A 24,281-nucleotide genomic window follows, 5' to 3' on the forward strand; every position below is an offset into this window, starting at 1 on the left:
AGTTTCCAACTTTTTCAAATGGCTGTAAATTCTGATGAATTTTTTTCTTCAATTTTTCAGAACTGCCACAGAATAAAAATAAAGGTATTTGCTGTGTTCTAATGATGGGTCAGAAGTGATGCAGGGGATGTAGGATCATAGGGACCACATCTAATGCAAGCAGGGGTAGACAGTATCTTCAGCCCATGAGATGAAAGAGAGAGTGGCTGGTTCCTTGCACAGGGGCAACATGGGGAACACAGCTAGCTGCCTGTCGTCAGGAGGAGCTATAGGTCCTCTTTGGTTTGTGCTATCAGCATAACATCATGGTGTGTGACCCAAAGAACTTAACCCCTTCTCAGGAGCTGTCAAAAACATGTGGAATGCTCAGAGCTCTGGCAGGGATGGACATAGGGTGTAGAACCCTTCCGCAGAGAATAAAATGTTCTGTTCCCAGCAGGGCTATATCAAAACTAAGTCTAAAGGAATTGTCATAGTCCTGTCAGATGTATACTCCCATTGGAAACCAGAATCCTTTTATAAGCCCTCAACTGAAGCTCCCTCTTCAAAATCATCTGATGTCTTACATTAAAAACCTTACAGCCCTTCTAATAATTCTTGTACAAAGCAAAAGCAGGCAGGACACTGCTAATAAATAAATCAGATTTAATGATAAACAGTATATGTGTTTATAAAGAGTGAGTGAGACTTGATAAGATAGGGTGTTGCCATGGCACCAGAAGTCAAACACTTGTGTGTTGTACCTGTGAGCGATACATGGCGAGTTTGGAATGACGGACAAGTGGAGACAGGATTGGATCTCTCGGAGGCTATTTCTAGCAAACACCTATCATTCTTTGTCATCTGTCAAGTTACAGAATGAGCTAGCATTCAGCCCACAGCAATATGGATACATAAAGGGGCAGCATGTGAGGGATGGAAAACCACTCATAGGAAGAAAATACGTAGGATTGTTACTTACAGTTTTAGAATCAGATTCTGCTCACAGCTATGCAAGCCCAATTCCCATTTAAATCAATGGAAGCGACATACGCCTATCTGAGGGAATTCATCTGTCACTCTGAGTGCACCTAGGGCCCCAACACACCAAGAAACAGAAAAGACGCTGAGAGCAGCCAGGGACCAGGGCAAGGGAAGAGTAGGAAAGAGTGGTTAAGCTCCAGATTAATCACAGTGGTGAAATTCACCCTCATGCAGAGAGCTAGCACAAGGACTATACTCTCAGGGACTTTAGTGGTGGTTAAGCCCATTCTCCATTGGGGGAAACCTAATAAGGAGAACTCTGGTCTGAAGGGATGGTTCCAAGAGGAATTGGTCCAAAAATCAATGCCCCATGTCCAGTCACCCCTGAATTTCATGGGAAGGTCCAAATCTCTTTCTATAATGGTCCAAATCAAAATTCAAATCAGGTCTACCTCATGTCAAACACAGGTGGATGGAACTATTTTGATGATGGGTGTGTGGGGAGGAAGGGGAGGGAGGAGTGAGAATTTAAGATAAAGAATTCAGAGTACCTGTGGCAGAATTGTGCTTGTTTTGAGACACAATCACACACAAGGAGAGCATAGCAGTCAGAAGTGTTGGCTTTACAGTACAACAATTTCACTTTCAATTACTGTGCATATTATGTAACCTTAAACCAAAAAAACTTGGCAATTCTAGAACACAGACACGGTTTTTGTTTCAAATACACAATTGCCATCTGGTTTCACTTAAAAAAACAAAACAAACAAAAACAAGATTAAAGCTGAAATACAAAAGTGACATTTACGTCGATCGCTTTCAGAAATTGCCACTAGTACAGCAAAATTTCATTGCACCCAGACCTTTTAAGCTACTTGAAAGCAAAAGTCATTTTACTGGCAAGTCAGAATTGCATATCCATGTATAGAGTCCACCTTCAGTCCGGGGAGCCTGGATTAACACCATTCTCCTTTGAATGAAGTTGAATAAACTGGAGCATTTTAAAAGTGTGCTTGAAAAAAGTCTCACATTTGTTTTTCCTCAGCAGAATGATGAATTACAGTTATTTACATATACCCAATGCCTTCTCTGTGTGACTGACCTACTCTCTGGGTAGACGTAAAGCAAATCCTTCTTTACATGTCCAAGTTCTTCAGATAGGAGAAGAACGAAGAGCAACTTAATTATAAAATAAAGAAGCTGGTCATTTTTGAAACCTCCGATTTCCTCAACTGTTTACAAGGGTAACTTGGAAGTTTACTATTTACACTAGCAATTCTGCGGTGGTCTGAGGAAGAGCCATCCGTATAGCCATAGTGGGCATCCTCCATCAGGTGGGTGCTATGAACCCATTCTCAAACCATTTTCTTTAAGGCACTGCACCAAACACAATGACCTCACTCAGAATGGTGGCTCCCCTTCACTGGATAGTGCATTTCTCCCTCTCTCTTGCCTGGCCTTCCCTGAGAACTTTGGATTTGATATATTTCAGGTCACTGTTGACACTAGGTCGGCGAGCAAACGGGGAGATCATGCCATAGGCATCCATCTCTTTGACCCGGCGCATTCTGAAGGATTTTTGGTGGAAGGTATCACCGTATTGGACAGAGATTTTCCTGTGGAGGGCAGGGCTCATCTCGTGAGGTAGCTTGGCCATGCTGAAGAGGACATAGAACATCTCATCCACATTAGTGTTCTTCTTGGCTGAGATTTCAAAATAAGCACAGTTCTCATCACTGGAGACAAGCTTCTCTGCTTCGTCTGAGCGTACCTTGCGGTAGACTTCACTATGGTCATTCTTGTTGCCGCAGATCACCATGGGGAGGTCAGCTGTCTCCTTGGTCTTGTTCTTCAGGCAGGATTTGACTTCAAGGATCTGTTTCTGGATCCTCTTGACCTCATCAAAGGATTCTCTGTTGTCCAAACTGAACACCAGGATGAAAACATCCCCTGTAATTAAAAAGAGAACCAGAAAACTTGTTCATTAGAATCCACCTCAGAATGGTGTATTTCACTTTCACCAAAGTGGATGGTCCAATGAAAGATATTATCTCACCTACACTGATTACCTCTGTTTCAAAAGTAATGCATTTCATTTGCCCTCCTCTTTCTCTTTGCTTATTTTCCCTTCAATCCTATACATTCTCTAAGGACACTAGTTCCTGGTCACCTTCTGATTCCCCTTCCTCCTTGTTCCCATAGCTGTAGAAATGTCTTATTGTCAAAGTATTTCCTCAGTCATATCCTGTTGTCTGATCCAAAACGGCACTTGACTCATTGGTGTTACCCATTTGCATTGTGTTTTTTCAAAAACATTCTGACTTAATTCTTCTGGGTCACTTAGTCCTTCCTCCCCCTTCTCAAGATCATTTGTCATGAAAAACACCACCTGTGTAGCAAGACGATAGAACAGTCGCCAGTTTGCTTTGACTCTTTTAAGGTACAAGAACAGGAGCAGCACTTGACCTCCAGACCAACAAGCCTGTCTGTTCAGAGCATCTGAGAAATGAGTTTGAGCTTCCAAAAAGGCAGTGCTCTGCTAGCATTTCCATTGCTCAAGAGAAACAGAGTACAAAAGAAAATGCAAATGACATAGCTCCTCTGGTTTTACTATAATGCTGGGAGAATCTTTCTTGTATAAATATAAGACAATGCAAATAACAACCTGTTAAGTGCAGTTTATGTGCAACTGAGAAAGAGATCTTTCCCCACCCACATCCAGGAGTTTGACCCCTGTATCATGTAGGATCTAGATTCTGGTAGCTGACAATACTTAATGTAGACTTAGGGTGTCACTGGATAAATTGTAATGCAAGTACAGGCAGTCCCCGGGTTACACGGATCCGACTTACATCAGATCCCTACTTACAAACGGGGTGAGACAACCCCGCACTAGCTGCTTTTCCCCCTAGCAGACCAGGGAGACACGAAGCTAGTGCCCCACCCAGCAGACCAGGGAGACGCGGAGCGGCTTTTCTCAGCAGATACCTCAGCTTGAGAATAAAGGACTGAGGGAAGTGAGGCGAGAGAGAATAAAACTGAGCTCTGGAGAAATGTTTGGCTAGAGTTTCCCCTACAATATGTACCAGTTCCGACTTACATACAAATTCAACTTAAGAACAAACCTACAGTCCCTATCTTGTACGTAACCTGGGGACTGCCTGTAGTACTGAACTCAGGTGGGCTATGAACTTGGCCCTATACTTATCTGTGTGTACACACCCACAGTCTAATTTTCAGAACTGATGCATGCACAGCAACACCCACTTGAAAACAACAGAACTACTAGCTGATCCACATTTTCATTATGAAGCCACCATTCTTGTAATTATAGCCATTTTCCCAAAATGTGGTAAGAGAGAATTCTGGGAGTATTTAATAGCAGAAGGCAGAAATAATAAGAGTGGAGGGAGTGATTTTAGGGAGATGCATTTCACTGAATTTATAATTGTCCAAATGCAGGACACCAGTTTAAAACTAAAATCCTTGTCAAATCATTTTTAAAATTCCTTGGTGTATATTTGACATGCATGTTTCATTGCTTGTGCATGGGGGTGACAAACCTCCTCTTTCTCTTGCTGTTATTTATACCAGTGAGATTTTGATTTTATAATTCACTTGTCACTGCAGTTAAAAAAACAACATCAAAACAAGCGGTGTGTATAATATGTGGGAGTTGAGGGAAGGAGAATAAATTAGGTAAAGAAACTCAGACTTTAGAATTTCTCCAAGTTGGTTCCTAGGTGACTGATATACCCCCTGGTGATGGCTGGAGTGCTCCAGTCAAGGAAAGTCTCTGGGGAAAAGATGTGTCTTTATAATAAGATCTATACTATTACCAGTCATTCCTTATATCTAGCCCTTATTTTTCCTCATTCACCATATAAACCAATGCTCTCTTAGGAAATAGCTTTGTCAAGGTTATTCTCAAGAAGAGATCCAAGATGGGATCCTTGACCTACCACCCCTCAGAAGGACACCCCTCATCTCTCTCTCATCCCATACCTCTCACCTGTCAGTATAGAAAGCCTCCTCATCGCGGGGAATGGGTGATTCCCAGATGTGTCCAGAATGTCCAGCTGATACATGTCGCCCCGAATGTTGTAGACCTTACGGTGAAAATCCTCAATGGTGGGAGTGTACTGGTCGTCAAAGCGGCCGGTGAGAAAGCGGGAGACAATGGAGCTCTTGCCCACCCTGGAGGCTCCCAGCACCACCATGCGGTAAGAATTCTTGGCTGGCACGCTCAGGGTGCAGTTCCCACTGGACAGAGTCTTCATCATTGCTTGGTGCTGAAAGGGTCAAAATAAAAGCAGGTGGGGGTGGAGAGAAAGGACAGAAGAGTGAGACTGGTGTGTAAAGACTCCTGGGTTTTCTTACAAAAAATCTCAAAGAGCACTGTGGATTGTTCCATGGTGTAAGATAGTTTGGTTCTAATTAGTAGGTTGGGGTCCATAAGGAAACTGCATGAGTGGAAACAGCCTTATTTTTAGTCTAGTTTAAGGAGAATTTTTTAAGTCGTGTCAAAATGAAGAAATTTATATTTTAATATGAAGTTTTGAATTTCAATTTGCCACCTTGTTGGAACATTGAGGGCTAATCTACCATCTTGGCTTTAGCTCTGACTCCAGTTTCATACCCATAGTTTAAATCACACAGACATTTTGGGCCTGATTTTCAAAAGAGCTCAGTTCTCATTTGGACTCCTAAATGAAGCAGAGAGGTTTCCAGAAGCACACTCCATCCCCCATTTAGATCTAGCAACTCCTTTTTTAACGTTTAAATGGGAGCTGCTCACAGTACCTGTTTTCTAGGATCTAAAGTGCTGGCACAGGCAACAAACTGTAGGTTCAGAATTGCATCATCGGACACTAACTTCAAAGACTTGGGCCCCAAATGTTATTTTTCAGATTTTGGCACCAGATTTGTATCCAACAAATCTCTAATGCCAGAGCTCTTCACTCTCAAACTGTTAGCATCTCAAATATTACTGCTTTGCAGCAAGATGGCTGGTCATGGACGGAGCTGTAGAAAAACTAGTTTTATTTTTCATCAGTGTGTCACTCCTTACATGCACATTAGTTCTTGGTTCTGGCAGGTCTTGGCTGTATTGAGTGAACTGGAAAGAAATGGGGGACAGTGAGGGAAGAGGGCCGCTTTCTGGTAGAACCAAAGTGCAAGATGAATACTATAGTGAGTTTACAGACGAAGAGATTATATTTTGACACCGCACACAGATATAGGATATCTCAATAGAAAAACCATGGATTCCACAGATCTTTTTCATCTCTTAGATCAAATATGTGGAGCACAGAAAAGAGAAATACAGGCATGCTGTAGAAAACTATCTGTCAAAGCAGAGCTACACATTTGGACAGTTTATTTTGGTTACCAGAGTCTTATGAAAGAAATATCAAGTTCCCACAGTGCTGTTTATTTAATGTAAGTGTTGTTTACTGAATAGCAAGTTTTGAGAATTTACACACACACACCCCCCCCTGGATTCCTAACCTTTCCCCCATGTGAATTTAATCTCCCATGCCTTTATGTATCTGGTATTTATGCCAGGAAAATTATTTAAAATGTTTTACATGTGTTAGGTACTAAGCAAAAGTAAAGAAATAGTCATTGCAAATAAAGAAGCCTGTATGAAGTCTGAACCAGCATCCCTACAGACTTTGTGTTGTGGCTTAAGGCAACAACAGAACGTTACTACTCATTATTATTGTTATTTATTGAGCACTGACAGCATTCTCAGCTCTAGAAGAAGCACAAAAGGAAAAGCAGTGCTTGTCCCAAAGGCAAATTATAATCTACATTAGACTCAATGGGGATTACTGTCTAAAATACTGTCAGGAGGATGTAACATTTGCACACGTAGTATAGTCCAATTGTGTCAATGTGAGTGCTGAGTCAGGCTAGGCTAGCAAAATCCAGTCCTATGTTTTGACTAATTTGGAACGGGTTGTACCATCTCAGTGCAAAGTCACGCATTTTCCTCAGAAACACCTACAGCCAGTAGTGTTCACTTGCCCTTGTACTCTCCTTTGTACGCTTTGATAGGCAGGCTCTACAGACTGTGCACCAAATGGCTGGGGACTGAATTATTTAGAGATTTTTCCCCATTGTGTTCTTGGAGCTTTGTTTAGTAAGATGGGCAGAATAAATGTTTCAAAAGCAGAATAAATGTTGCCAGATACTCCCTAGAAGATTGACATTATTCAGTGATGGGCCAAATTCTCAGCTGTTCTACACAGGTGTAGCTGCACTGATTTCAGCGAGCTTTGCTGAGTTACACCAGCTGAGCATCTAGCCTAATATCATGTAGCTGTGATGAATACTGTTAGAGGATAGTAGCCTTCTTCAAATATGGGAGTCTAACAGTGTTGTCTTAACCTGTTTGATTCAGCACTCCGAATGACAGGGCCCTGATCCCAACTGTACCTTCTAGGTGCTACCATCATATAAACACACAAATATTGCGTTAAAGGAAACTGAGCAAATAGCAGCAAATCACAGATATACAGCCCATCAAGAAAGCAAGCAGGGGAGTGTCTCATCTCAATCGGTGGGAGAATTTTGCATGATAGCACAGGCATGTCGAGATGCACGTGTGCATCATCTGGTCTGTATTTGAGGGCATAGAGGAACATTCATTTTTGCTAATCGCTTTATAGTGGTTAAAGTAGGTGACTATCCAAACCTAATGAATAGAGCCCTGCAAATCCACAAATTTCCACTTTATATCCATGGGTATCTGCATCTGCGGCTCATTTTTGCGGATACAGATGAGAATACAAATTTTGTATCTGCGCAGGGCTCTCCTAATGGATCATAATATAAAATGGCCATAAGAGGCGGCTCACAACAGTGGTTGGGGAAGGGGGGGAATGGGAATGAAACACACACTCCTCAGCTGAGCGCTGAAGGAAATGTTAGAACATTGGTCCAGATGTTCAGCAGAGCTCTCTGTAGGGGGCTGAGCACTGGAATATCTGGCCACAGCTGGGGCCAATGTACAGCAGAAAATCTGGACCCAAGCCCATCGTGATTCTATATAAAACCAGAAAACTGATCTTGGTCCTTCACACCTTGCTGAGAACAAGAAGCAAACAACTGAACTGGGGAAGAAGAGAATTTTTTTAGTTTTGGATCTGGTTGGGAGCATACAGATGTTGTCAGTTTCATTTTACACACGTAGACTTGGCATGCTGCTCCAGCTGTGCCACGTCACTTTATAGCATGCCCCCTACAACCTTCTGTCTCTTCTCTCCTAAAATGTGACAGCACACATTCCTCCACCGAAAATAAAAATAATCCACTTTCTGTCTGTCCTGCCTAGCACAGGGTTGTTTCTCATGCAGCTGTATGCAATGGACTTTTAGGAATGTTTCTCTCATATAGGTCCTAAAAATCAGAGTTGACAGTGTGCAGAATAGCTTCTTTCTTGGGAACTAGTGGGAGCCTTATAGTTTGGGCGAATTAACAAACTTGATGAAGCATGGGAGAATGTAAAGTTGGGAACTATCCTAAAATGTATTATCTTTTCCTGGTACCAATACACATGGGCTCTAACATTTCTCCTTTCTCTTAAAGAGGCACGGAGCATGAAAGGTGCAATATATCAGTGACACCTTTGCATCTCCACAGCACCTCCAATTCTAGAGATTTCAAAGCATATTCTGTTAATGGCTCCTTCAGTGTACTCCCGTGAGAAAAGTTTTATCGTCCCCATTTCACAGCGGGAAAACTGAGGCACAGAGCGCCTCAGTGATTTGACCAAGGTCAAACAAGTCCATGGCAGAGTGAAGAACAGAATCCAAATCTCCTGATTCTCAGAGTGCCTCAAATTCCAATCACTAGGCTACACTACCTGCCATCCTGAGCAGGACAAAACCTTATTGTGTGCGTGCTCGCCTCTCTCCCTCCGCCCTATGTTCAGTCGTTGAGGCTTTGACTTAGAGGTGTTTGTGCACAGGTCAGGGGAAACAACAGCTGGAAGCAGATCTCCCCCAGCACAGCTAGATTTTATTAATTTACAATGTCATCGTATGGTGCCATTGAGGAGTTGGTTCTGTTTGTCAGATTATTCCTTTAAGGAAGTTCCCGTGCTTTGCAACCTGCCTTTGGTCTAGTACACAGTAAATAGATTCTTTCAGCCCTTCTAATTCCTGAAGCTGTTATTCACTTAATTGCCTCCACTGTGCACCTGACTTGCAGGGTGCAGCACAACCTGGAACCTTCATTTGTCTTTCATGCTCTTCCCATCACCACAGCTTCTGGCAGACTCAAACCTTTCTCCTCTTTTACTCAGAGAAAGAAACCACATTTAAGCCCCTTTGGGGATGCAGGAAGCCATACACGGGAAAAGATTAAAGGTAATAAAGAAGAAACAGAAGGAGACCACACTTTTACTAAATAAAGTAAAAATCAATTGCAAGAGGACAAACAAACACCACCAGCTGATTTTAATCTATGTCTCTTGCTTCAAGTTTATTGAAGGTTTAAAAATAGATGTTCCCTGCTGCATCTTTAGCTTCAGGCATTGACTTTAGGGTAATAAAACACCCGATTTATATTATTTTGCCCTTTTGCAGCACTTTCTATCCAATTATTTTAAAATGGTTCACATAAGGTGGGTATAATTACTACTATCCCTATTTCTGTGAAACCAGAGCCCAGAGAGATAAAATGACTTGTCTAAAGTCACACTGTGAGCCACTGACAAGAAAAACCTTAAACCTGTCTCCTGACCTTATCCCTTTGCTCTAAACATAAGATAATGCTATTTCCCCCCCAAATTTAAGACCACATTATAATGCACCCGCCTTTGCAAATCCATGCATGCACTAAAGAGATCATACCTAAATTCCAATCAGGTTTTGAAAGTCTGATCCTATGTACCAGTCACAGAAAAAAGAATAATGAAGACAGAAAACCTGCTACCGGGAGCTTTTGCTGTTAGCTTTCAGTACTCAAATTACGAGAATTACCACATGCAGTATTCTCCTTACCACTGAACATACACAAAAGCACTCAAAGGTGCCACTGTTTACAGTCAGCAGTTACAGTATTTATCTCTATATACATTAGTCCTACAAGATTTATTGCATCTGGCTAAAAAAAGACAGGCAGAAGCAAACCAAACTGTGCATTAGAGACCTGTCATTGATTAGAAAATCCTGGAGTCCCTTTCATTTTCATGCACACTGCTGTTACTTTTGGAAGGTATTTTTCTCTCTATTGCTTTAATGCTAGGTCAAGTGCCTCTCCCTTACCTTTCTTTGTGTGGAGGAGAAATCCTGAATCTTAGTGCTGTAGATAAATCTGTCTTGATGGTTTTAATCAGATGTGTTGCTGATCCTTTTTGGATCCCAAGTCGCTGGGCTGGGCTCCTCTTGACCGCTTTGGACCCTAGCTGGACTGGGAAAGACCAGAGTGATCCAGCAGCTGGTCCCCCATGAGTGATCTTTATTGGGTCAGAAGACTGACATGATCCAAGGTAGGCTCTCTGTACCAGAGGTAGTTTTTCCCTTCTGAAGAGGTTTGCTCTTCTCCTGATAATCTCAGTTCTCTAGGTCTCCCACTCACACTTGCTTTTCTTGCAACTTGTAATTTGTAGACTCATTTGGTTGGAACTGGCCTCTGGTGCGACACCTAGCTGCCAAGGCTGGTATGTGCATTCAGCTGACCCATACTGCAGGGGGGGGAAGCACATTCGGGTTCAGGAGGGGGGCCTGGGAGTTTCTTATGATAGTAGGTTTGAAAGTACACCTTCACTCCTGCACTGCACAAAAATCTTGGCAGGTAAAGCAGGGTTTCCCTCTCATCTGAGATTTGTTTAAAAATGCTCCCTTTTCAGTACAGAGGTGGCTTTGCTTTTTCTTTAAATTTTAAAATTTGTCTAATGATTCTTCCTCTCTCCCTGTCTCTCTCTCCCAGCAGCTGGTAAGTTGTAGGTTTTCCTTCGGCAGAACTCACAGATAATTGACTCACTCCTCCCTCGAAGTCAGAGACAGTGGAAGAATTACCAAGGGGGTGGATCTTATGTTTATTGAAGGTCTTTTAAGGCCCCCCCCCCCACTAAACTTCCTGCATATTCCAGATTGCAAATTCTCTCTCTTTCCAAAAAAGACCTGTGTGCATGATCATGTGTGTGAGAGATTTGTTAATCCTATTCCTATTATCTCTCATTAACTTTTTAAAAGCACATTTCCCCTTTTCAGCGTTTCCTGCTAAACAAAGATGGACTGAGTGGTTAACCAAATAGGGTTTTTACATTCCTAATTTTTATGATTCCTTTGAGATATAGCATCCCTTTCCCTGAGACATTGTGCAGCTGTTAGGAGTGCTTGTTGATTTTAATCTAGAACTTAAAATCAGACTGCAAATGTTACATGGCTTGCAACTTCATTTTGATCTGGATCAACCCAGTGGCATTGCTAATTTCCCATCTAAAAGCAGTGATTCAACTTGCTTCCTGTATTTCTGACCACTTTCTCCACAGACTGCATTCTGACACTACTGCTACTACCCTGCTCTGTAATAGTCTCCTGCCTTATCTACACCCCTTATCTCTATGAATAACAAATCAGTTCTTAGGAAGAGGACCTCCAACCATACCCACCCACATGCTGCTGAATGTGCACGTAGCTGCAGCCTGCCAGGTTCTTAGGCACCAGCCCAGGAACAAAGGTTTTCAGCAGTCCCTGGTAATTTCTCTATGATGGTACCACACAATAATGGGGGATAGGTCAGTGCATGGATTCAGCTCCCTGCCTTACCTTTTGTCTGGGGTCAGAGGCTTGCAGCTGGCCAATTAAGCCCCACCCATTATACCTGGGGAAAGGATGGCAACTTAATTGACTGATCCTCAGAAAAGGAGGAGCAGGGAATGGGAGAAGGGGCAGTAGTACTTGCTAGAGGTGAGAGCAACTCCAGGAAACGGAGGGGAGTGTGGGGGAAAGCCCTGTTAGCACACAGGATTCTGAGGAACAAGCCAGGAAGGTTTGGTTGATAAACTTGTAGGGTGAGGGACAAATTTGGATGTGGGGAAGAGGCTTAATCTTAATCCAGGCTTTGTGAGGAAAGCCTGTGAAACTTTTGATCTTTTCATTAGGAAGGCTTGTAATAAAAACCCCAGCAATTAATGGGAGCAGAGACTACTCTGCCTGAACTCTGTGAGTGGGCTCCAGGCAGGCTTGACCCAGGTTGGGATCTGACCCTACAGCTTTGGCTCAGCTGAAAGAGCACTGGCACCAGCCGTGGTGGAGCTGGAAGAGGGTATGATAACGTAGGCCTAATTCTTCATATGTGGCACCTGAACAGCCTAGGCACCTTTTGCTCTGCACCCTCTGTACCTTGCTGGTTGCTAGGCTTGGGTTGTGAGTGACCTCCACTGGCTGCTGACTGCAGCATGGCCCAGCAGGGCAGAGGATGAGTCATTATGCAAGGGGGCTTCAAACCTGTCTGACGAGTTATCTCCCAGGGAGCGGAACAATGGGAAGAAGGGGAGTGGAGCCCTGGCTGGGGGCAGGGCTGGAAGTGAGTTAGTTAGTTAGGTTTCTGGCTAGTATCATGGAGGAAGCAGCCTAGGCAATGAGCTGGGATTTAGGGCCACAGGATCCCCCACCTCAAGGGGGGGGGGGGCTGAGGCATCCTAGGCCTTCCCTGTAACCAGATTACATCTGTGCTGTGCTGTATTCTGGAAAAGCAATAAACTCCCTCTATTCTACTGGCTGGTGGAGTCTGTCCGTGCCATTACGGGGGTGCAGGAGACGGGAAAACCCCAACGTGCCGTCATACCCTCTCCATCAAGAAGGACCATGGAGGAGATACTCTAATGGTAAATCAAAAGAATGTGGAGAATGAAAGGAAACACTAATGCCAGGAGGCTCTCCTGGCCTCTCAGCAACACCTGAAGGAAAGCCATCTTGATGAGACTGAGCAAAACAGGCAGTTCTAGGTGGAAATGGCCTCACTTGCTCTCATGGTGGCCAATGGGACAAGGGATCAGCCACAGAAGGGAGGCCTGCCTTGGAGTTTCATCCAGTTTTACCTTGACCAAAATGGGCAGCAGTGATAATTCTGAGGCCTACCTGCCCATATTTGAGTGTATTGCTACCACAGTAGGCTGGCAGAGGAATTGCTGGGTGGCACATCTGTCCCCAAGCAGATTATCAGGCTCTCAACATGGATGAGGCAGAATCTTATGCAATGCACAGGGCAGTAATCGGGGACTGCCTCGGTTGCTCTGTAGAACCTTATCAAAAGAAACTTTGGTTGGAGTTATTCTCTAAGGTGTGTCTACATTGGCGCGATCTTGTGCCAAAGCGGCTGCTTTTGCGCAAAAACATGCTGCCTGTCTGCACTGGCGGGGAGTTCTTGCGCAAGAACACTGATGTTCTAATGTGTGAAATCAGTGCTTCTTGCGCAAGAACAATGATGCTCCTGCTCAGGAATAAGCCCTCTTGCGCACCTGTTCTTGCGCAAGAAGCCAGTGTAGACAGGCAACATGAATTTCTTGTGCAAGAAAACCTGATGGCTAAAATGGCCATCAGAGCTTTCTTGCGCAAGGGAGCGTCTACACTGGCATGGATGCTCCTGCGCAAAAGCACATCTCTTGCGCAAAGGCACATGCCAGTGTAGATGCTCTCTTGTGCAAATACTTGAACGCAAGAACTCTTGCGTTAAAGAGTATTTGTGCAAGATCATGCCAATGTAGACATAGCCTAATGGAAAACACCTTTGGGCAGTAACGCAATAGCTCCTGGGCTTGGCTACCCAATGGCTAACCCAGAGGTCAAGACAGTAGTGGAGCTCATGGAACATATTCTCCCTATATTGGTACAAACCTGTTTTCAATGGTTTCAGCCCAGATGCACTGTGGAAGCCATGGAGATGTTCTTGGAGGATGAAGTGCCTAGGTGTGGGAAGAACAGCTTCTCAGTCAGCTGGCCCCAATTAGAAAGGTAGCAAAAGACTATAACTACAATACAACTGAAACATTACCCCTAGCATGGTCCCCCATGTCCAGAAAAAGGGACCTCAAAGTTCCAGATTTCCCATAGACCACTACTGCCCCTATAGCCATGATGGCCTGTAGCATGTTATCACTGTGGCCAACAGGCATTTATGTCAGAAGTGCCCATATGATGGAATGTGACTATTCAAGATGCTTCTTTGGCCAAGCAGGTGAGAGTCCAAGTAAACCCACAGAATTGAACCCAAAGCCCTTTGTAGTCACAAGAAAGACGGGGCCAAACTTGGCAGAGGAATTAATATTCTCAGGCTACGTCTAGACTGGCATGATTTTCCAGAAATGCTTTTAACGGAAAAGTTTTCCGTTAAAAGCATTTTCGGAACAGAGCGTCTAGATTGGCACAGACGCTTTTCCGCAAAAGCACTTTTTGCGGAAAAGCGTCCGTGCCAATCTAGACGCGCTTTTCCACAAAAAAGCCCCGATCGCCATTTCGCAATCGGGGCTTTTTTGCGGAAAACAAATCTGGGCCGTCTACACTGGCCCTTTTGCACAAAAGAACTTTTGCCTGAATGGAAGCAGCATAGTATTTCCGCAAGAACACTGACAATCGTCTATGAGATCGTCAGTGCTTTTGCGGAAATTCAAGCCACCAGTGTAGACAGCTGGCAAGTTTTTCCAGAAAAGTGGCTGATTTTCCGGAAAAACTGGCCAGTCTAGACACAGTCTCAGGGTATGGGCAAATGCTACTTCAGTGACATCTAATCTTAGAACTGGTTTAGATTTCTCACATTCATGGGAAATTCCATACATACCCAACAGACTGCATTATTTTTCAGGTAGCATATCAATTATGGTGCCTCTGGGCAAGAGTGGCAGATTGCCTACCTTGGTCCATGATTCTGGGACATGACTGGAAACCTCTTCAGACCCTCCTGGGAAGAGACTCAAGTCCATGCTGCTCAGACACTTTTAAGAGGCAAGAAAAGAACTCAATGGAGGATAGCTGGGATCCATTTCCCATTGCTCGGTGTGACCGATTCGAAATTCCCTAATGATCCCAAAGTTTACAAACACAGCCCAAGAAGGGAGGACAAGCCAGAGGTGACTCTATGAAGTAGTGAGAAGAGAAAAGCAGGTCTGGGTGAAGGAACAGCCTACTGAATATTGGGGATGTCCCCTATCCCTGGATACCACAGATCTCCTTCCCATCCTAGACTGCAGCACCCTAAGGCTGTGTCTATATTGGTGCGATCTTGCACAAAAGCGACTTCTTTTGCGCCAAAACTTTCTGCCTGTCTACACTAGCCACGAGTTCTTGCGCAAGAACACTGACGTTCTAATGTATGAAATCAGTGCTTCTTGCTCAAGAACTATCATGCTCCCGCTCAGGAATAAGCCCTCTTGCGCAGCTGCTCTTGCACAAGAGGCCAGTGTAGACAGGCAACATGAATTTCTTGAGCAAGAAAGCCTTATGGTTAAAATGGTCATCAGAGCTTTCTTGCGCAAGAGAGCGTCTACACTGGCACAGATGCTCTTGAGCAAAAGCACATCTCTTGTGCAAAGGCACATGGCAGTGTAGACGCTCTCTTCTGGAAGAGTTTTTGCAGAAGAACTCTTCCACAAAAGAATTCTTGCACAAAATCATGCCAATGTAGACGTAGCCTTAAGTGTCACCTTTGTTGTAGTGGTGACTCAACACTACGACTAGATGCTCTGGGCATATTTCAGCTAACTTGCTGCCATCAACAGGATAGCCATCTCCAAAGATGAATTTTACCAGTGTCTCTGCCCTTCCCATTCTGAATTACAGGATGGATCATGCACTGAGTAGAAAGATATCCCCAAACTAACAAATCAACTTCTAGTTCCCAGCTTGTCTTGTGAATTCCTATAGCTAGCCCATACACTCTCCATGTCAAGGCACCTCCATAAGGTGAAAACCCAAGACAGATTGTTTCTATTGGCTCTATTCTTTTGATCACGCATACATAAGGAAGTAGATGATTTCTGCTTATTGTGCCCCAGTTGCCAAAAGGTGACTCCTCTACTCCTCATTGCAACCCTTTTTGAACAGGTAGGGATAAGAGTGCGAGGTCATGAGTTTATTTTTGTACTGGTGGATTATGCTACCTGCATTCCCTTCTGAAATTTTGTTGCCTCTGCCCTAGCATTTTCCTGGGTTTTTCTGTGTTGATCTTCCTGTGGAAATCCTCACTGATTGGGGGGAAGAATTTCACATCTCAAATGCTCCAAGCGTGACCACTGTTGAAAGTAAAACCACTCCAGAGGGTGGAGTGGGTCTTATTCCCCTTCTTCCCCCCAAAAGACTGACGAAGGGAGTGATCCAATAAGACCCTTCCCAGTATGTTCAAGTTTGTGGAACAGAGGCCAAAGACTGGGACCAAACGCCCCTCTATATTTTGTTTGCAGTATGGCAAATACTGCAGGCCTGCCTGGGCTTCTCCCCTATTATGCTTCTTGATGGGAGGCAGCCTCTTAGACACAGAGTGGGAAGCATAGTTAGGGTGTGTTGGGAAGCACACCCCATGTGCTCTCCCAATAATCTCCAATACTCAAATAAGGGAACGGTTAGAAGCTGGGGGCTATCTTGCCTGTACTAACCCCTTGCAGCCCAACAAACCCACATGCAATAATAAAATGAGGCTAAAGCCAGGAACTTCCAAATACTTCCCAGCTCAAAGAGAAAGCTCCTGCACAAATGGCAGGGATCACATGAAGTGCTCCATTGAGTGGGACCAGTAGACTATGAAATCTATTGCTCAAATCGAGAAAATAGTTATCACATAAATCTGTGAAAACTCTGGAAGGTTCAGGAAAACCTCTTCATCCACCTGAAGGAAAGCAAAGAACATTTAGCTCACTAAGCCGCCTGTAATAGGGGTAGGAGAATTGCCACTTGAGAATAGGTCTTTGATGGGTGGAGAAGGCAAACAGCATTGTGAAAGTATCCATGGAAATGTTCTTCCTACTATCAGAACAAACCTTTTTTTAACTTGATGTATCTTATAGGGCCAAGCTCCTCCAGAAGTCACATTCCATCCCATAAGGCATAAAACCAATTAGTTCAGGAACTATAGGAATTTGAAGATTGAGAGTAATCAAAGAGTCCTGTAGCCCTTGATGTAGTCCAGTAGTTGTGGGTAGATTTCTGTCACAGAAATGTTATTTCTGAATTTGATGCATAACTGATGCTTCGAGTCAATGATCTTCTAGTGGATCGCCTCAGTGAAGCCTGCTTCATCACAACATTAGATTTAACTAAGGGCTACTGGCAAATTCCCCTTACTTCCAAAGGAAAAAACACCTGCCTGACTTCACTGGGTCTATTTCAATTTTTTTAGCATGCCTTTTGGTTTGGTTTTTAGCATGCTCCAGCTACCTTTCAAAGGCTGATAGATCAGAAGTCCCATCATTTATTCTGTAGTCTACCCTGATGATGTGGTTCTGTAAAGTCAATACAGCCCATCCACTTCCAAAACCTTTCAGGTGTCCTTCAAGCCCACTAGGAGGCCATTTAACAGCAAATCCAAAGAAGTGCAGGGAGGAGAAATGGGAAACAAAATATTTGGATATCTAGTAGGGAACAGAAAGGTACAATCCTAGTGGATAACGCTGAGACCCTAGCAAACACTACTACATCAAGAACTAAAAAGCAGGTCTAGGCATTCCTAGGTCTAATCAGGTCATACAGAAGATTTGGACCAAACTTTGTCTGATTGACTACACTGTTTATGACCTTGCTGAAAATAATCAGACCCTTGACAAGTCACATAGTCTCCCCAGTGTCAATACTGTATTGCCCATCCTCAGTTTTTCCTGAGAATTCGTTCCATGCCCTGACATCTTACACTGTGCTGTAGATACAGTGTTGTCCTAAACCTTTTATGGGTAAGAACATCCTACCCTCTAGAAAAGTAGGAAACTCCTATTCTGGGAAACCTAATACTTGTTCGTTGAGAAGGAATGTCTGGTTCTAAACTGAGATATACAGGCAGTACCTGATTGGAAAACCCTTTGTCTTGGTCATTGACCATGTGGCTCTAAGTTGGCTCCAAACCATAAAAAACTCAAGTGTCCACATGACATACTGGCACTTCACCTTTACAGCCTTTTCAGTTTTGAATAGAGTGTTGACATCATAATGCCAACTTCCTGTCATGAACTGAAGATTACTATGGGCCCCATGGTAAGTGCCTGACCGACCACTCCAGGAGAGGGGGTATGTGAAAATGTAAGGGATAGTAGTATTCCTCTGGGGTCAAAGGCCTATAGCTGGCTGACTGGCTAAGCAGCCCCACCTGCTTTACCTGGGGAAAAGATTGGCAACTTATTACACTATTCCTCATAAAAGGCGCAGAAAATGGAAGAGAGGCTGCAATTCCTGCCAGAGGCTGGAACAACCTTAAGAAACAAAGGGACATAAGATAGACTGGGAAAAGGCCTGTTAGAGCAAAAGGCTAAGAGGTCAGTGCCATGAACCTTGGGTTGAGGCACTTGTGGGGTGATAAAAAGATGGAGTAAAAAGAAGAAAGGGATCTAATCTGTGAAGACTTTGTGGGGAAATGCTGTGAATTTTTTATCTTGTTTTCATTAAGGCAGCTTGGAATAAAATCCACAGCAATTAAAGGGAGCTGAGACTATCCGCCTGGATTTTGAGAGAGGGACCCAGGCAGAATATCCCCAGAGAGAGAGCTGATGCCACAGCCTGGGTTCAGCCAGAAGAGGGTGCTATAAAGTAGACCCGATCCTTCACACTCCTTTCCTGCAATTAGACCAGGTCCTTCAACTGCGGAGTCTCCCCTGGCATACTGACATATACTAGATGGTGGGGACTGGCTAGCTCAGGACATTCTTTTTGAACTGAGATATGATGCCCTTTACTCTAGGTCACCAATTCAAACTGAATCCAGGTCTATAGGAACCAAAATCCTGTCACTATGTGATGTTCAGTGGCCTAAATAAGAGGAGCACAGAGGGGCTACCACCCAATTTCTACCAGATAAAAATCAAGAACCCAAAATCATCACCCAGAGAGACCGAGAAGAGCTAGGTTTGCTTAGCCTAACAAAAAGGCGGCTGAGACAGAATAGGATTGCCTTCTAGAAATATACCAGAAGGGTAAACACTGGGGCTACGTCTACACTGGCCCCTTTTCCGGAAGGGGCATGTAAATTTCACTAGTCGTCGTAGGGAAATCCGCGGGGGATTTAAATATCCCCCGCGGCATTTAAATAAAAATGTCCGCTGCTTTTTTCCGGCTTTTAAAAAAGCCGGAAAAGAGCGTCTAGACTGGCCCTGATCCTCCGGAAAAAGTGCCCTTTTCCGGAGGGTCTTATTCCTACTTCAAAGTATGGCTAGACTACACGTTTCTTGGAAAAAGGTATGCAAAATGTGCTATGCATTTTGTGTACCTTTTTTCAATTATGTTGGAAGAGGCTTTTCCATCGTTTGGCCCATCTAGACTGGGTCAAATACCAGAAAAAACCTCTCTTTCTGAAGCCCCCTTCTTCCTCATAGAATGAGGAATACAGGGGCTTCCGAAAGAGCGCATTTTCTCTTCCACAAAAAAAAGCGGAAGAGCAAACACGTTCCCTGGACGCGGTGGAGTTTTTTCAGGATGCCTCCAATGTTTTGAAACCTCCCTCCCCCTCCACAGTCTAGCTGTACCCCTGAAAGGGTAAAGAGCTATTTAAACTAACAGACAATACTGACACAGGAACAAATAGACCTAAACTGGCATAGGTGGTGAATTATATGGGCTCATGGTGCCCTGGCACCAGGAATATTCCTGGCCCAGAACCGGGCTCTACCAAAACTCACCACCTGCTGCCTCATGTGCTCCCTGTATCCCCTGGCACCCTGTGTGCTCCTTCTGTGCATCCCCCAGCCCCACCTACTGTCCCCTGGGGGAAGGAGGAGCAGTGTCTCCATGCCACGCTCTCAGGCCTGCCAACAGTGGGGGGGGGGGGGGGGGGCAAAGTGGGCAACTTCCTCAGGGCCTGGCAATTGAAAAGGGTCTGGGGCTCCCAGCTACTGCTGCACAAAAACCAGCAGTCATTATTTGGTCAGGGCCTGCAAAAATAATGTTTCTTCCTCCATAGACTGGCTCTGCAGCAACGAACACCTATATACACTGGCCCATGAGACCACGATCACTCACTCATGCTGGTGCATAAATTAAGTTGTCTCTGCAGCAGAGCATGCTGTGGATGATGCAGTAGTTGCGGATGAGCAAACGTGCCATGCTCGTTTCAGCTCTGCCTTGAAAAAATAGGTCAGCAGAACAGAAAATGCACCAATAATGGTCAAGGGAAACAGAACAAACATAGTGATGGGAGAAGATGCATGTCCCAACTTCACCAGAGGCTTTACTAATAAAGGAGGAGGGGCATGGAGAAATGAAAAGCGATAGAACAGCGCATCTCAAACTGACTGGTTCCAGATCTAAACGACAGACAGAAAGCAAGTGACTTGCTCTGTAATATTCTGCATTTGTGCAAAAGCACAAAATGGCAACTGCAGGCAGGATCCCCCATTTTTAAAGATGCAGTACTCCCAGAACCTTTCACACTAATTGCTACAGGATCACAATGGGGCCCCTCCCCACGTAGGATACAGCACTGCATAATAGGCCAGGTGCAATAATAGTTATTTCTTTACTTCTTCTGAAGCATTGGTCTGGATGCTGATTTAATGGACTAGTGGTCCAATGAGTGAGACCCATCTATTATCTTAACAAGGAAAATGAAAATTGCCTGCCACTCACCTCTGATCACAATTAGTTCAAGACAAAGGATGTTCCAAGGTCTCAGTCACCTTTTCACTGCAAACGCAAGAGAAATTAAATATTTAAACCAGCTTTTCTCTCTTCTCCCATTCATTTTAAATCCTCTTTATTATTCAGTGTGCCAAACTCATCCCCCCCCCACTACGCTTGCATTCACTTCAATTGCTTATGGCACTTGCCTGAATAACTGCAAAGTTATTACAAAGAAGACAGCAAACTGCATCTCTTTTCACTAACCCCTAGGATTGCCAGTTTTGTCTGGAAGTATTCCTGGACTGCTTTACTCACAGGACAACAATTAAGGGCTGGCAACCATGTCACACATATTATAAGCAGCAAAAAGTTGGGCAGACATAACGATGAGACACCCCCCCCCCCCAGCTAATTAATCGTGATGAAGGTCACTCAAAGAGGGGGTGGTATTTACAATCAATCACAAATATGAGGAAATAAGTGGGTATCAACAGTGTTAACCTAGAATGAGAGGAAAGCTGAGATGCAAGCCTGGGAGACAGCCAAAGTTCTATTTCTGGCCCTGCCACAGACTTTGTGTGCAACCTTGGATAAGTAATTTGATTTCTCAGTGCCTCACTGGCCTTGAGTGTAAAACAGAGCTATAGTTACCTGTCTCACAGGGAGATGCTATAACACTGATTGAAAAATGGAGGAACAATTTTGTGAAAAATTCTGAAGTTGTTTCTAATTCATGCAGTTTGAAATTGAACATTTTTTCATTAAAACAACAAAAATAAAAGTTCTTCCCCCCCCCCCCCCCCGTTTCTCTCATTTGATCACCAAGGGCATAAAATTAAAGCTATCCAGATTTTACTTCCTCCCCAAAGTACAGACAGCTTTTTTTCCTCTTTTTGCCACTCTAGCTTTTCAAAAAACTTTGCCCATATTTGAAAAGTTACCTTGTAGCAGAGTTAGAATTTCATTTGAGCGTTCAGAAAGGTTACAGAGTGGAGAATGAAAAGAAAACAGAAAAAATGAAAAAATACACACCCTAAATCATCAACAATAGGAGGTAGGGAAAAAAAAGAGGGAGAAACAAAAACAAATTCAAAAGTTTTGACAAGAAAGTAAAATGTCTTGCAAAGGTTTTCAGTTTTAAAACAAGCCATTTTTCATCAAAGATGTGCTGAAAGAAAGTTTTCACTGATCTCTAGCCGCAAACCTAAATTAGTTTATGTTTGTAAAGGTCTCTGAGGGCATGTCTACACATCAGGGCAAAATTCAAATTAAGATACGTAACTTCAGCTATGTCAATTGCGTAGCTGAAGTCAAAATAGCTGAATTCGGCTTTTGGTGCTGTCTACACATCAGGGAGTCGAAGGAAGAATCCTCTTCCTTCGACTTCCCTTACTCCTTGTGAAATGAGCGTCACAGGAATCGGAGTAAGAAACCCTCCAGCTCAACATTATTTTGAAATAATGGTTTGCTGTGTAGACGTGCACTTTGTTATTTGGAAATAACACCAATTATTCCAAAATAACGCTGCTGTGTAGACATACCCTGAGGTTCTTGGATAGAAGGTGCCAGAGAAATAGAGAGTATTATTCTTCCCCTATCCAAGGGAGGGCTGTACAGCTAAGTGTAAAGAAGTCAGTATATATACTGGGCATGTGAACGACTAGTCGACACAATAGTCGACTAGCTGCTTTCCCCACCTCTTGATGCCTCTATCAGAAAGAGGCAGCAAGAGGGGGAAGGGAACGGGTTGCTTCAAAGTGGCAGTGCTGGGTGGTGTCCAGGGTTAGCTGGGGACTCTCCCGCTGACCCTGGGTGCCCATGCTGCACTGCTACACTTCAAAGGCAGAGGTGCCCTTATCGACTAACCGAATAGTTGATGCAAATTTCATCGACTATTCAATTAGCCAATTAATCTAAATTTAACATTCCTAGTTTAGAAGCCATCATGAAAGTATAGAAGCAGGCATAAGTCATGAGTTTCAATCTCTTTCCAAACACCCATTTCTTCCAGAAAACAAGTATGAATGTGGAGCCAGGGATGGTGTACACCACTCTCTGCTGAGTCCTTCAGCTCGGTGACTGTAGGCAAGCAGCATGGTATGAGAGGTTCCATAGACAGTCCTCCCGGGGGCTTCTGCTCTCCAGGAACTGCAGCAAGGGTAAATGGCAGCTACCTAGTCTCTTCCACAGTTCTGTTTCCACAACACTGGTTTATCTAGGTATTTCTCCTTGGCACTCCATTTTGTGACCCTACTTTCCCCCTCCCTCACAATCACTGCCTGTCAGGGTTGGAACCTTCCAGAAACATACACACACACAGAATGAGAAGCGATGGTCTAGGAAGGAGTACGGCAGAAAGGGATCTAGGGCTTATAGTGGACCACAAGCTGAGTATGAGTCAGCATGTGATGCTGTTGCAAAAAAAGCAAACATGATTCTGGGATGCATGAACTGATGTGTTGTGAGCAAGACACGAGAAGTCATTCTTCTGCTCTACTCTGCACTGGTTAGGCCTCAGTTGGAGTATTGTGTCCAGTTCTGGGCACCGCATTTCAAGAAAGATATGGAGAAATTGGAGAGGGTCCAGAGAAGAGCAACAAGAATGATTAAAGGGCTAAAGAACATGACCTATGAAGGAAGGCTGAAAGAATTGGGGTTGTTTAGTTTAGAAAAGAGAAGACTGAGGGGGGACATGTTAGCAGTTTTCAGATATCTAAAAGGGTGTCATAAGGAGGAGGGAGAAAACTTGTTCATCTTGGCCTCTGAGGATAGAAAAAGCAATGGGCTTAAACTGCAGCAAGGGAGGTTTAGGTTGGACGTTAGGAAAAAGTTCCTAACTGTCAGGGTAGTTAAACACTGGAATAAATTGCCCAGGGAGGTTGTGGAATCTCCATCTCTGGAGATATTTAAGAGCAGGTTAGATAAATGTCTATCGGGGATGGTCTAGACAGTATTTGGTCCTGCCATGGGGCCAGGGGTCTGGACTCCATGACCTCTCAAGGTGCTTTTCAGTCCTAGTATTCTATGATTCTATGAAAATGTTTGGTTACAACATGAGCTTGAGGAACTGAGGAAGGAACGGGGTAAAGAGATGAGCAAAGGGGATCACTTGAAAGCATCAAAACAAAAGCATAATAAAGATGAGGGGGTGGAAAAACAGAGACAAAATAAACGGAACAGAAACAAGCTGAAATACATGAAAAATGCATGAAGCATTGACTAAAACACCACAGCCTTCTGCAGCACATGTGATGCTGTCTCTGGCAGGTAGTTCTATTTTGGTCTCCATTAAGAAGCCAGGCAGTGCTGGCTGCCGCTACATAAACGGGGACAGTGTAAACACTCAGGCTCCATCTGCCTTGCAGACTGGAGGCTGGCCCGACTGGGTGGGGAAGCAGCTAATAAGAGAACGCTTCTCTGGAACCTTGTTTTTTAAAATCTATTCAAAACACTCCCTCCCCTCCAACCTGTGGCTCCAGGAGATGGTGGGGGCAGTATTTCCAGAAATATCTTTGCAGATAGATTTGGCAGAGTTCCTGTTAAAAGAAACTGCGT

General features: G+C 44.0%; 1 protein-coding gene across 5 annotated transcripts in view; it reads right to left on the reverse strand.

Moving 5' to 3' along the window:
- Positions 1-631: 631 nt before the first annotated feature.
- The window catches only part of RASD2 (RASD family member 2), a 101,926-nt gene continuing 78,276 nt past the window's right edge, over positions 632-24,281 (reverse strand). For 3 of the 5 annotated variants that reach the window (XM_075938012.2, XM_075938016.2, XM_025178929.3), the window contains 3 exons: positions 20,733-20,789; positions 4,976-5,255; positions 632-2,913 (listed from right to left, as the gene is read on the reverse strand). In XM_075938012.2, coding sequence (XP_075794127.1) covers positions 2,384-2,913; positions 4,976-5,246 — 801 coding nt within the window. In that variant the 5' untranslated portion in view covers positions 5,247-5,255; positions 20,733-20,789 and the 3' untranslated portion in view covers positions 632-2,383. Of the gene's footprint in view, positions 2,914-4,975; positions 5,256-10,241; positions 10,986-13,817; positions 13,912-20,732; positions 20,790-24,281 lie in introns of those variants that run through there. The other 2 variants (XM_075938021.2, XM_006137957.5) reach the window with 2 other exon arrangements.

Source organism: Pelodiscus sinensis, chromosome 1 (assembly GCF_052426305.1).
Source record: "Pelodiscus sinensis isolate ZL-2025 chromosome 1, ASM5242630v1, whole genome shotgun sequence".
Classification (NCBI taxonomy): domain Eukaryota; kingdom Metazoa; phylum Chordata; order Testudines; family Trionychidae; genus Pelodiscus; species Pelodiscus sinensis.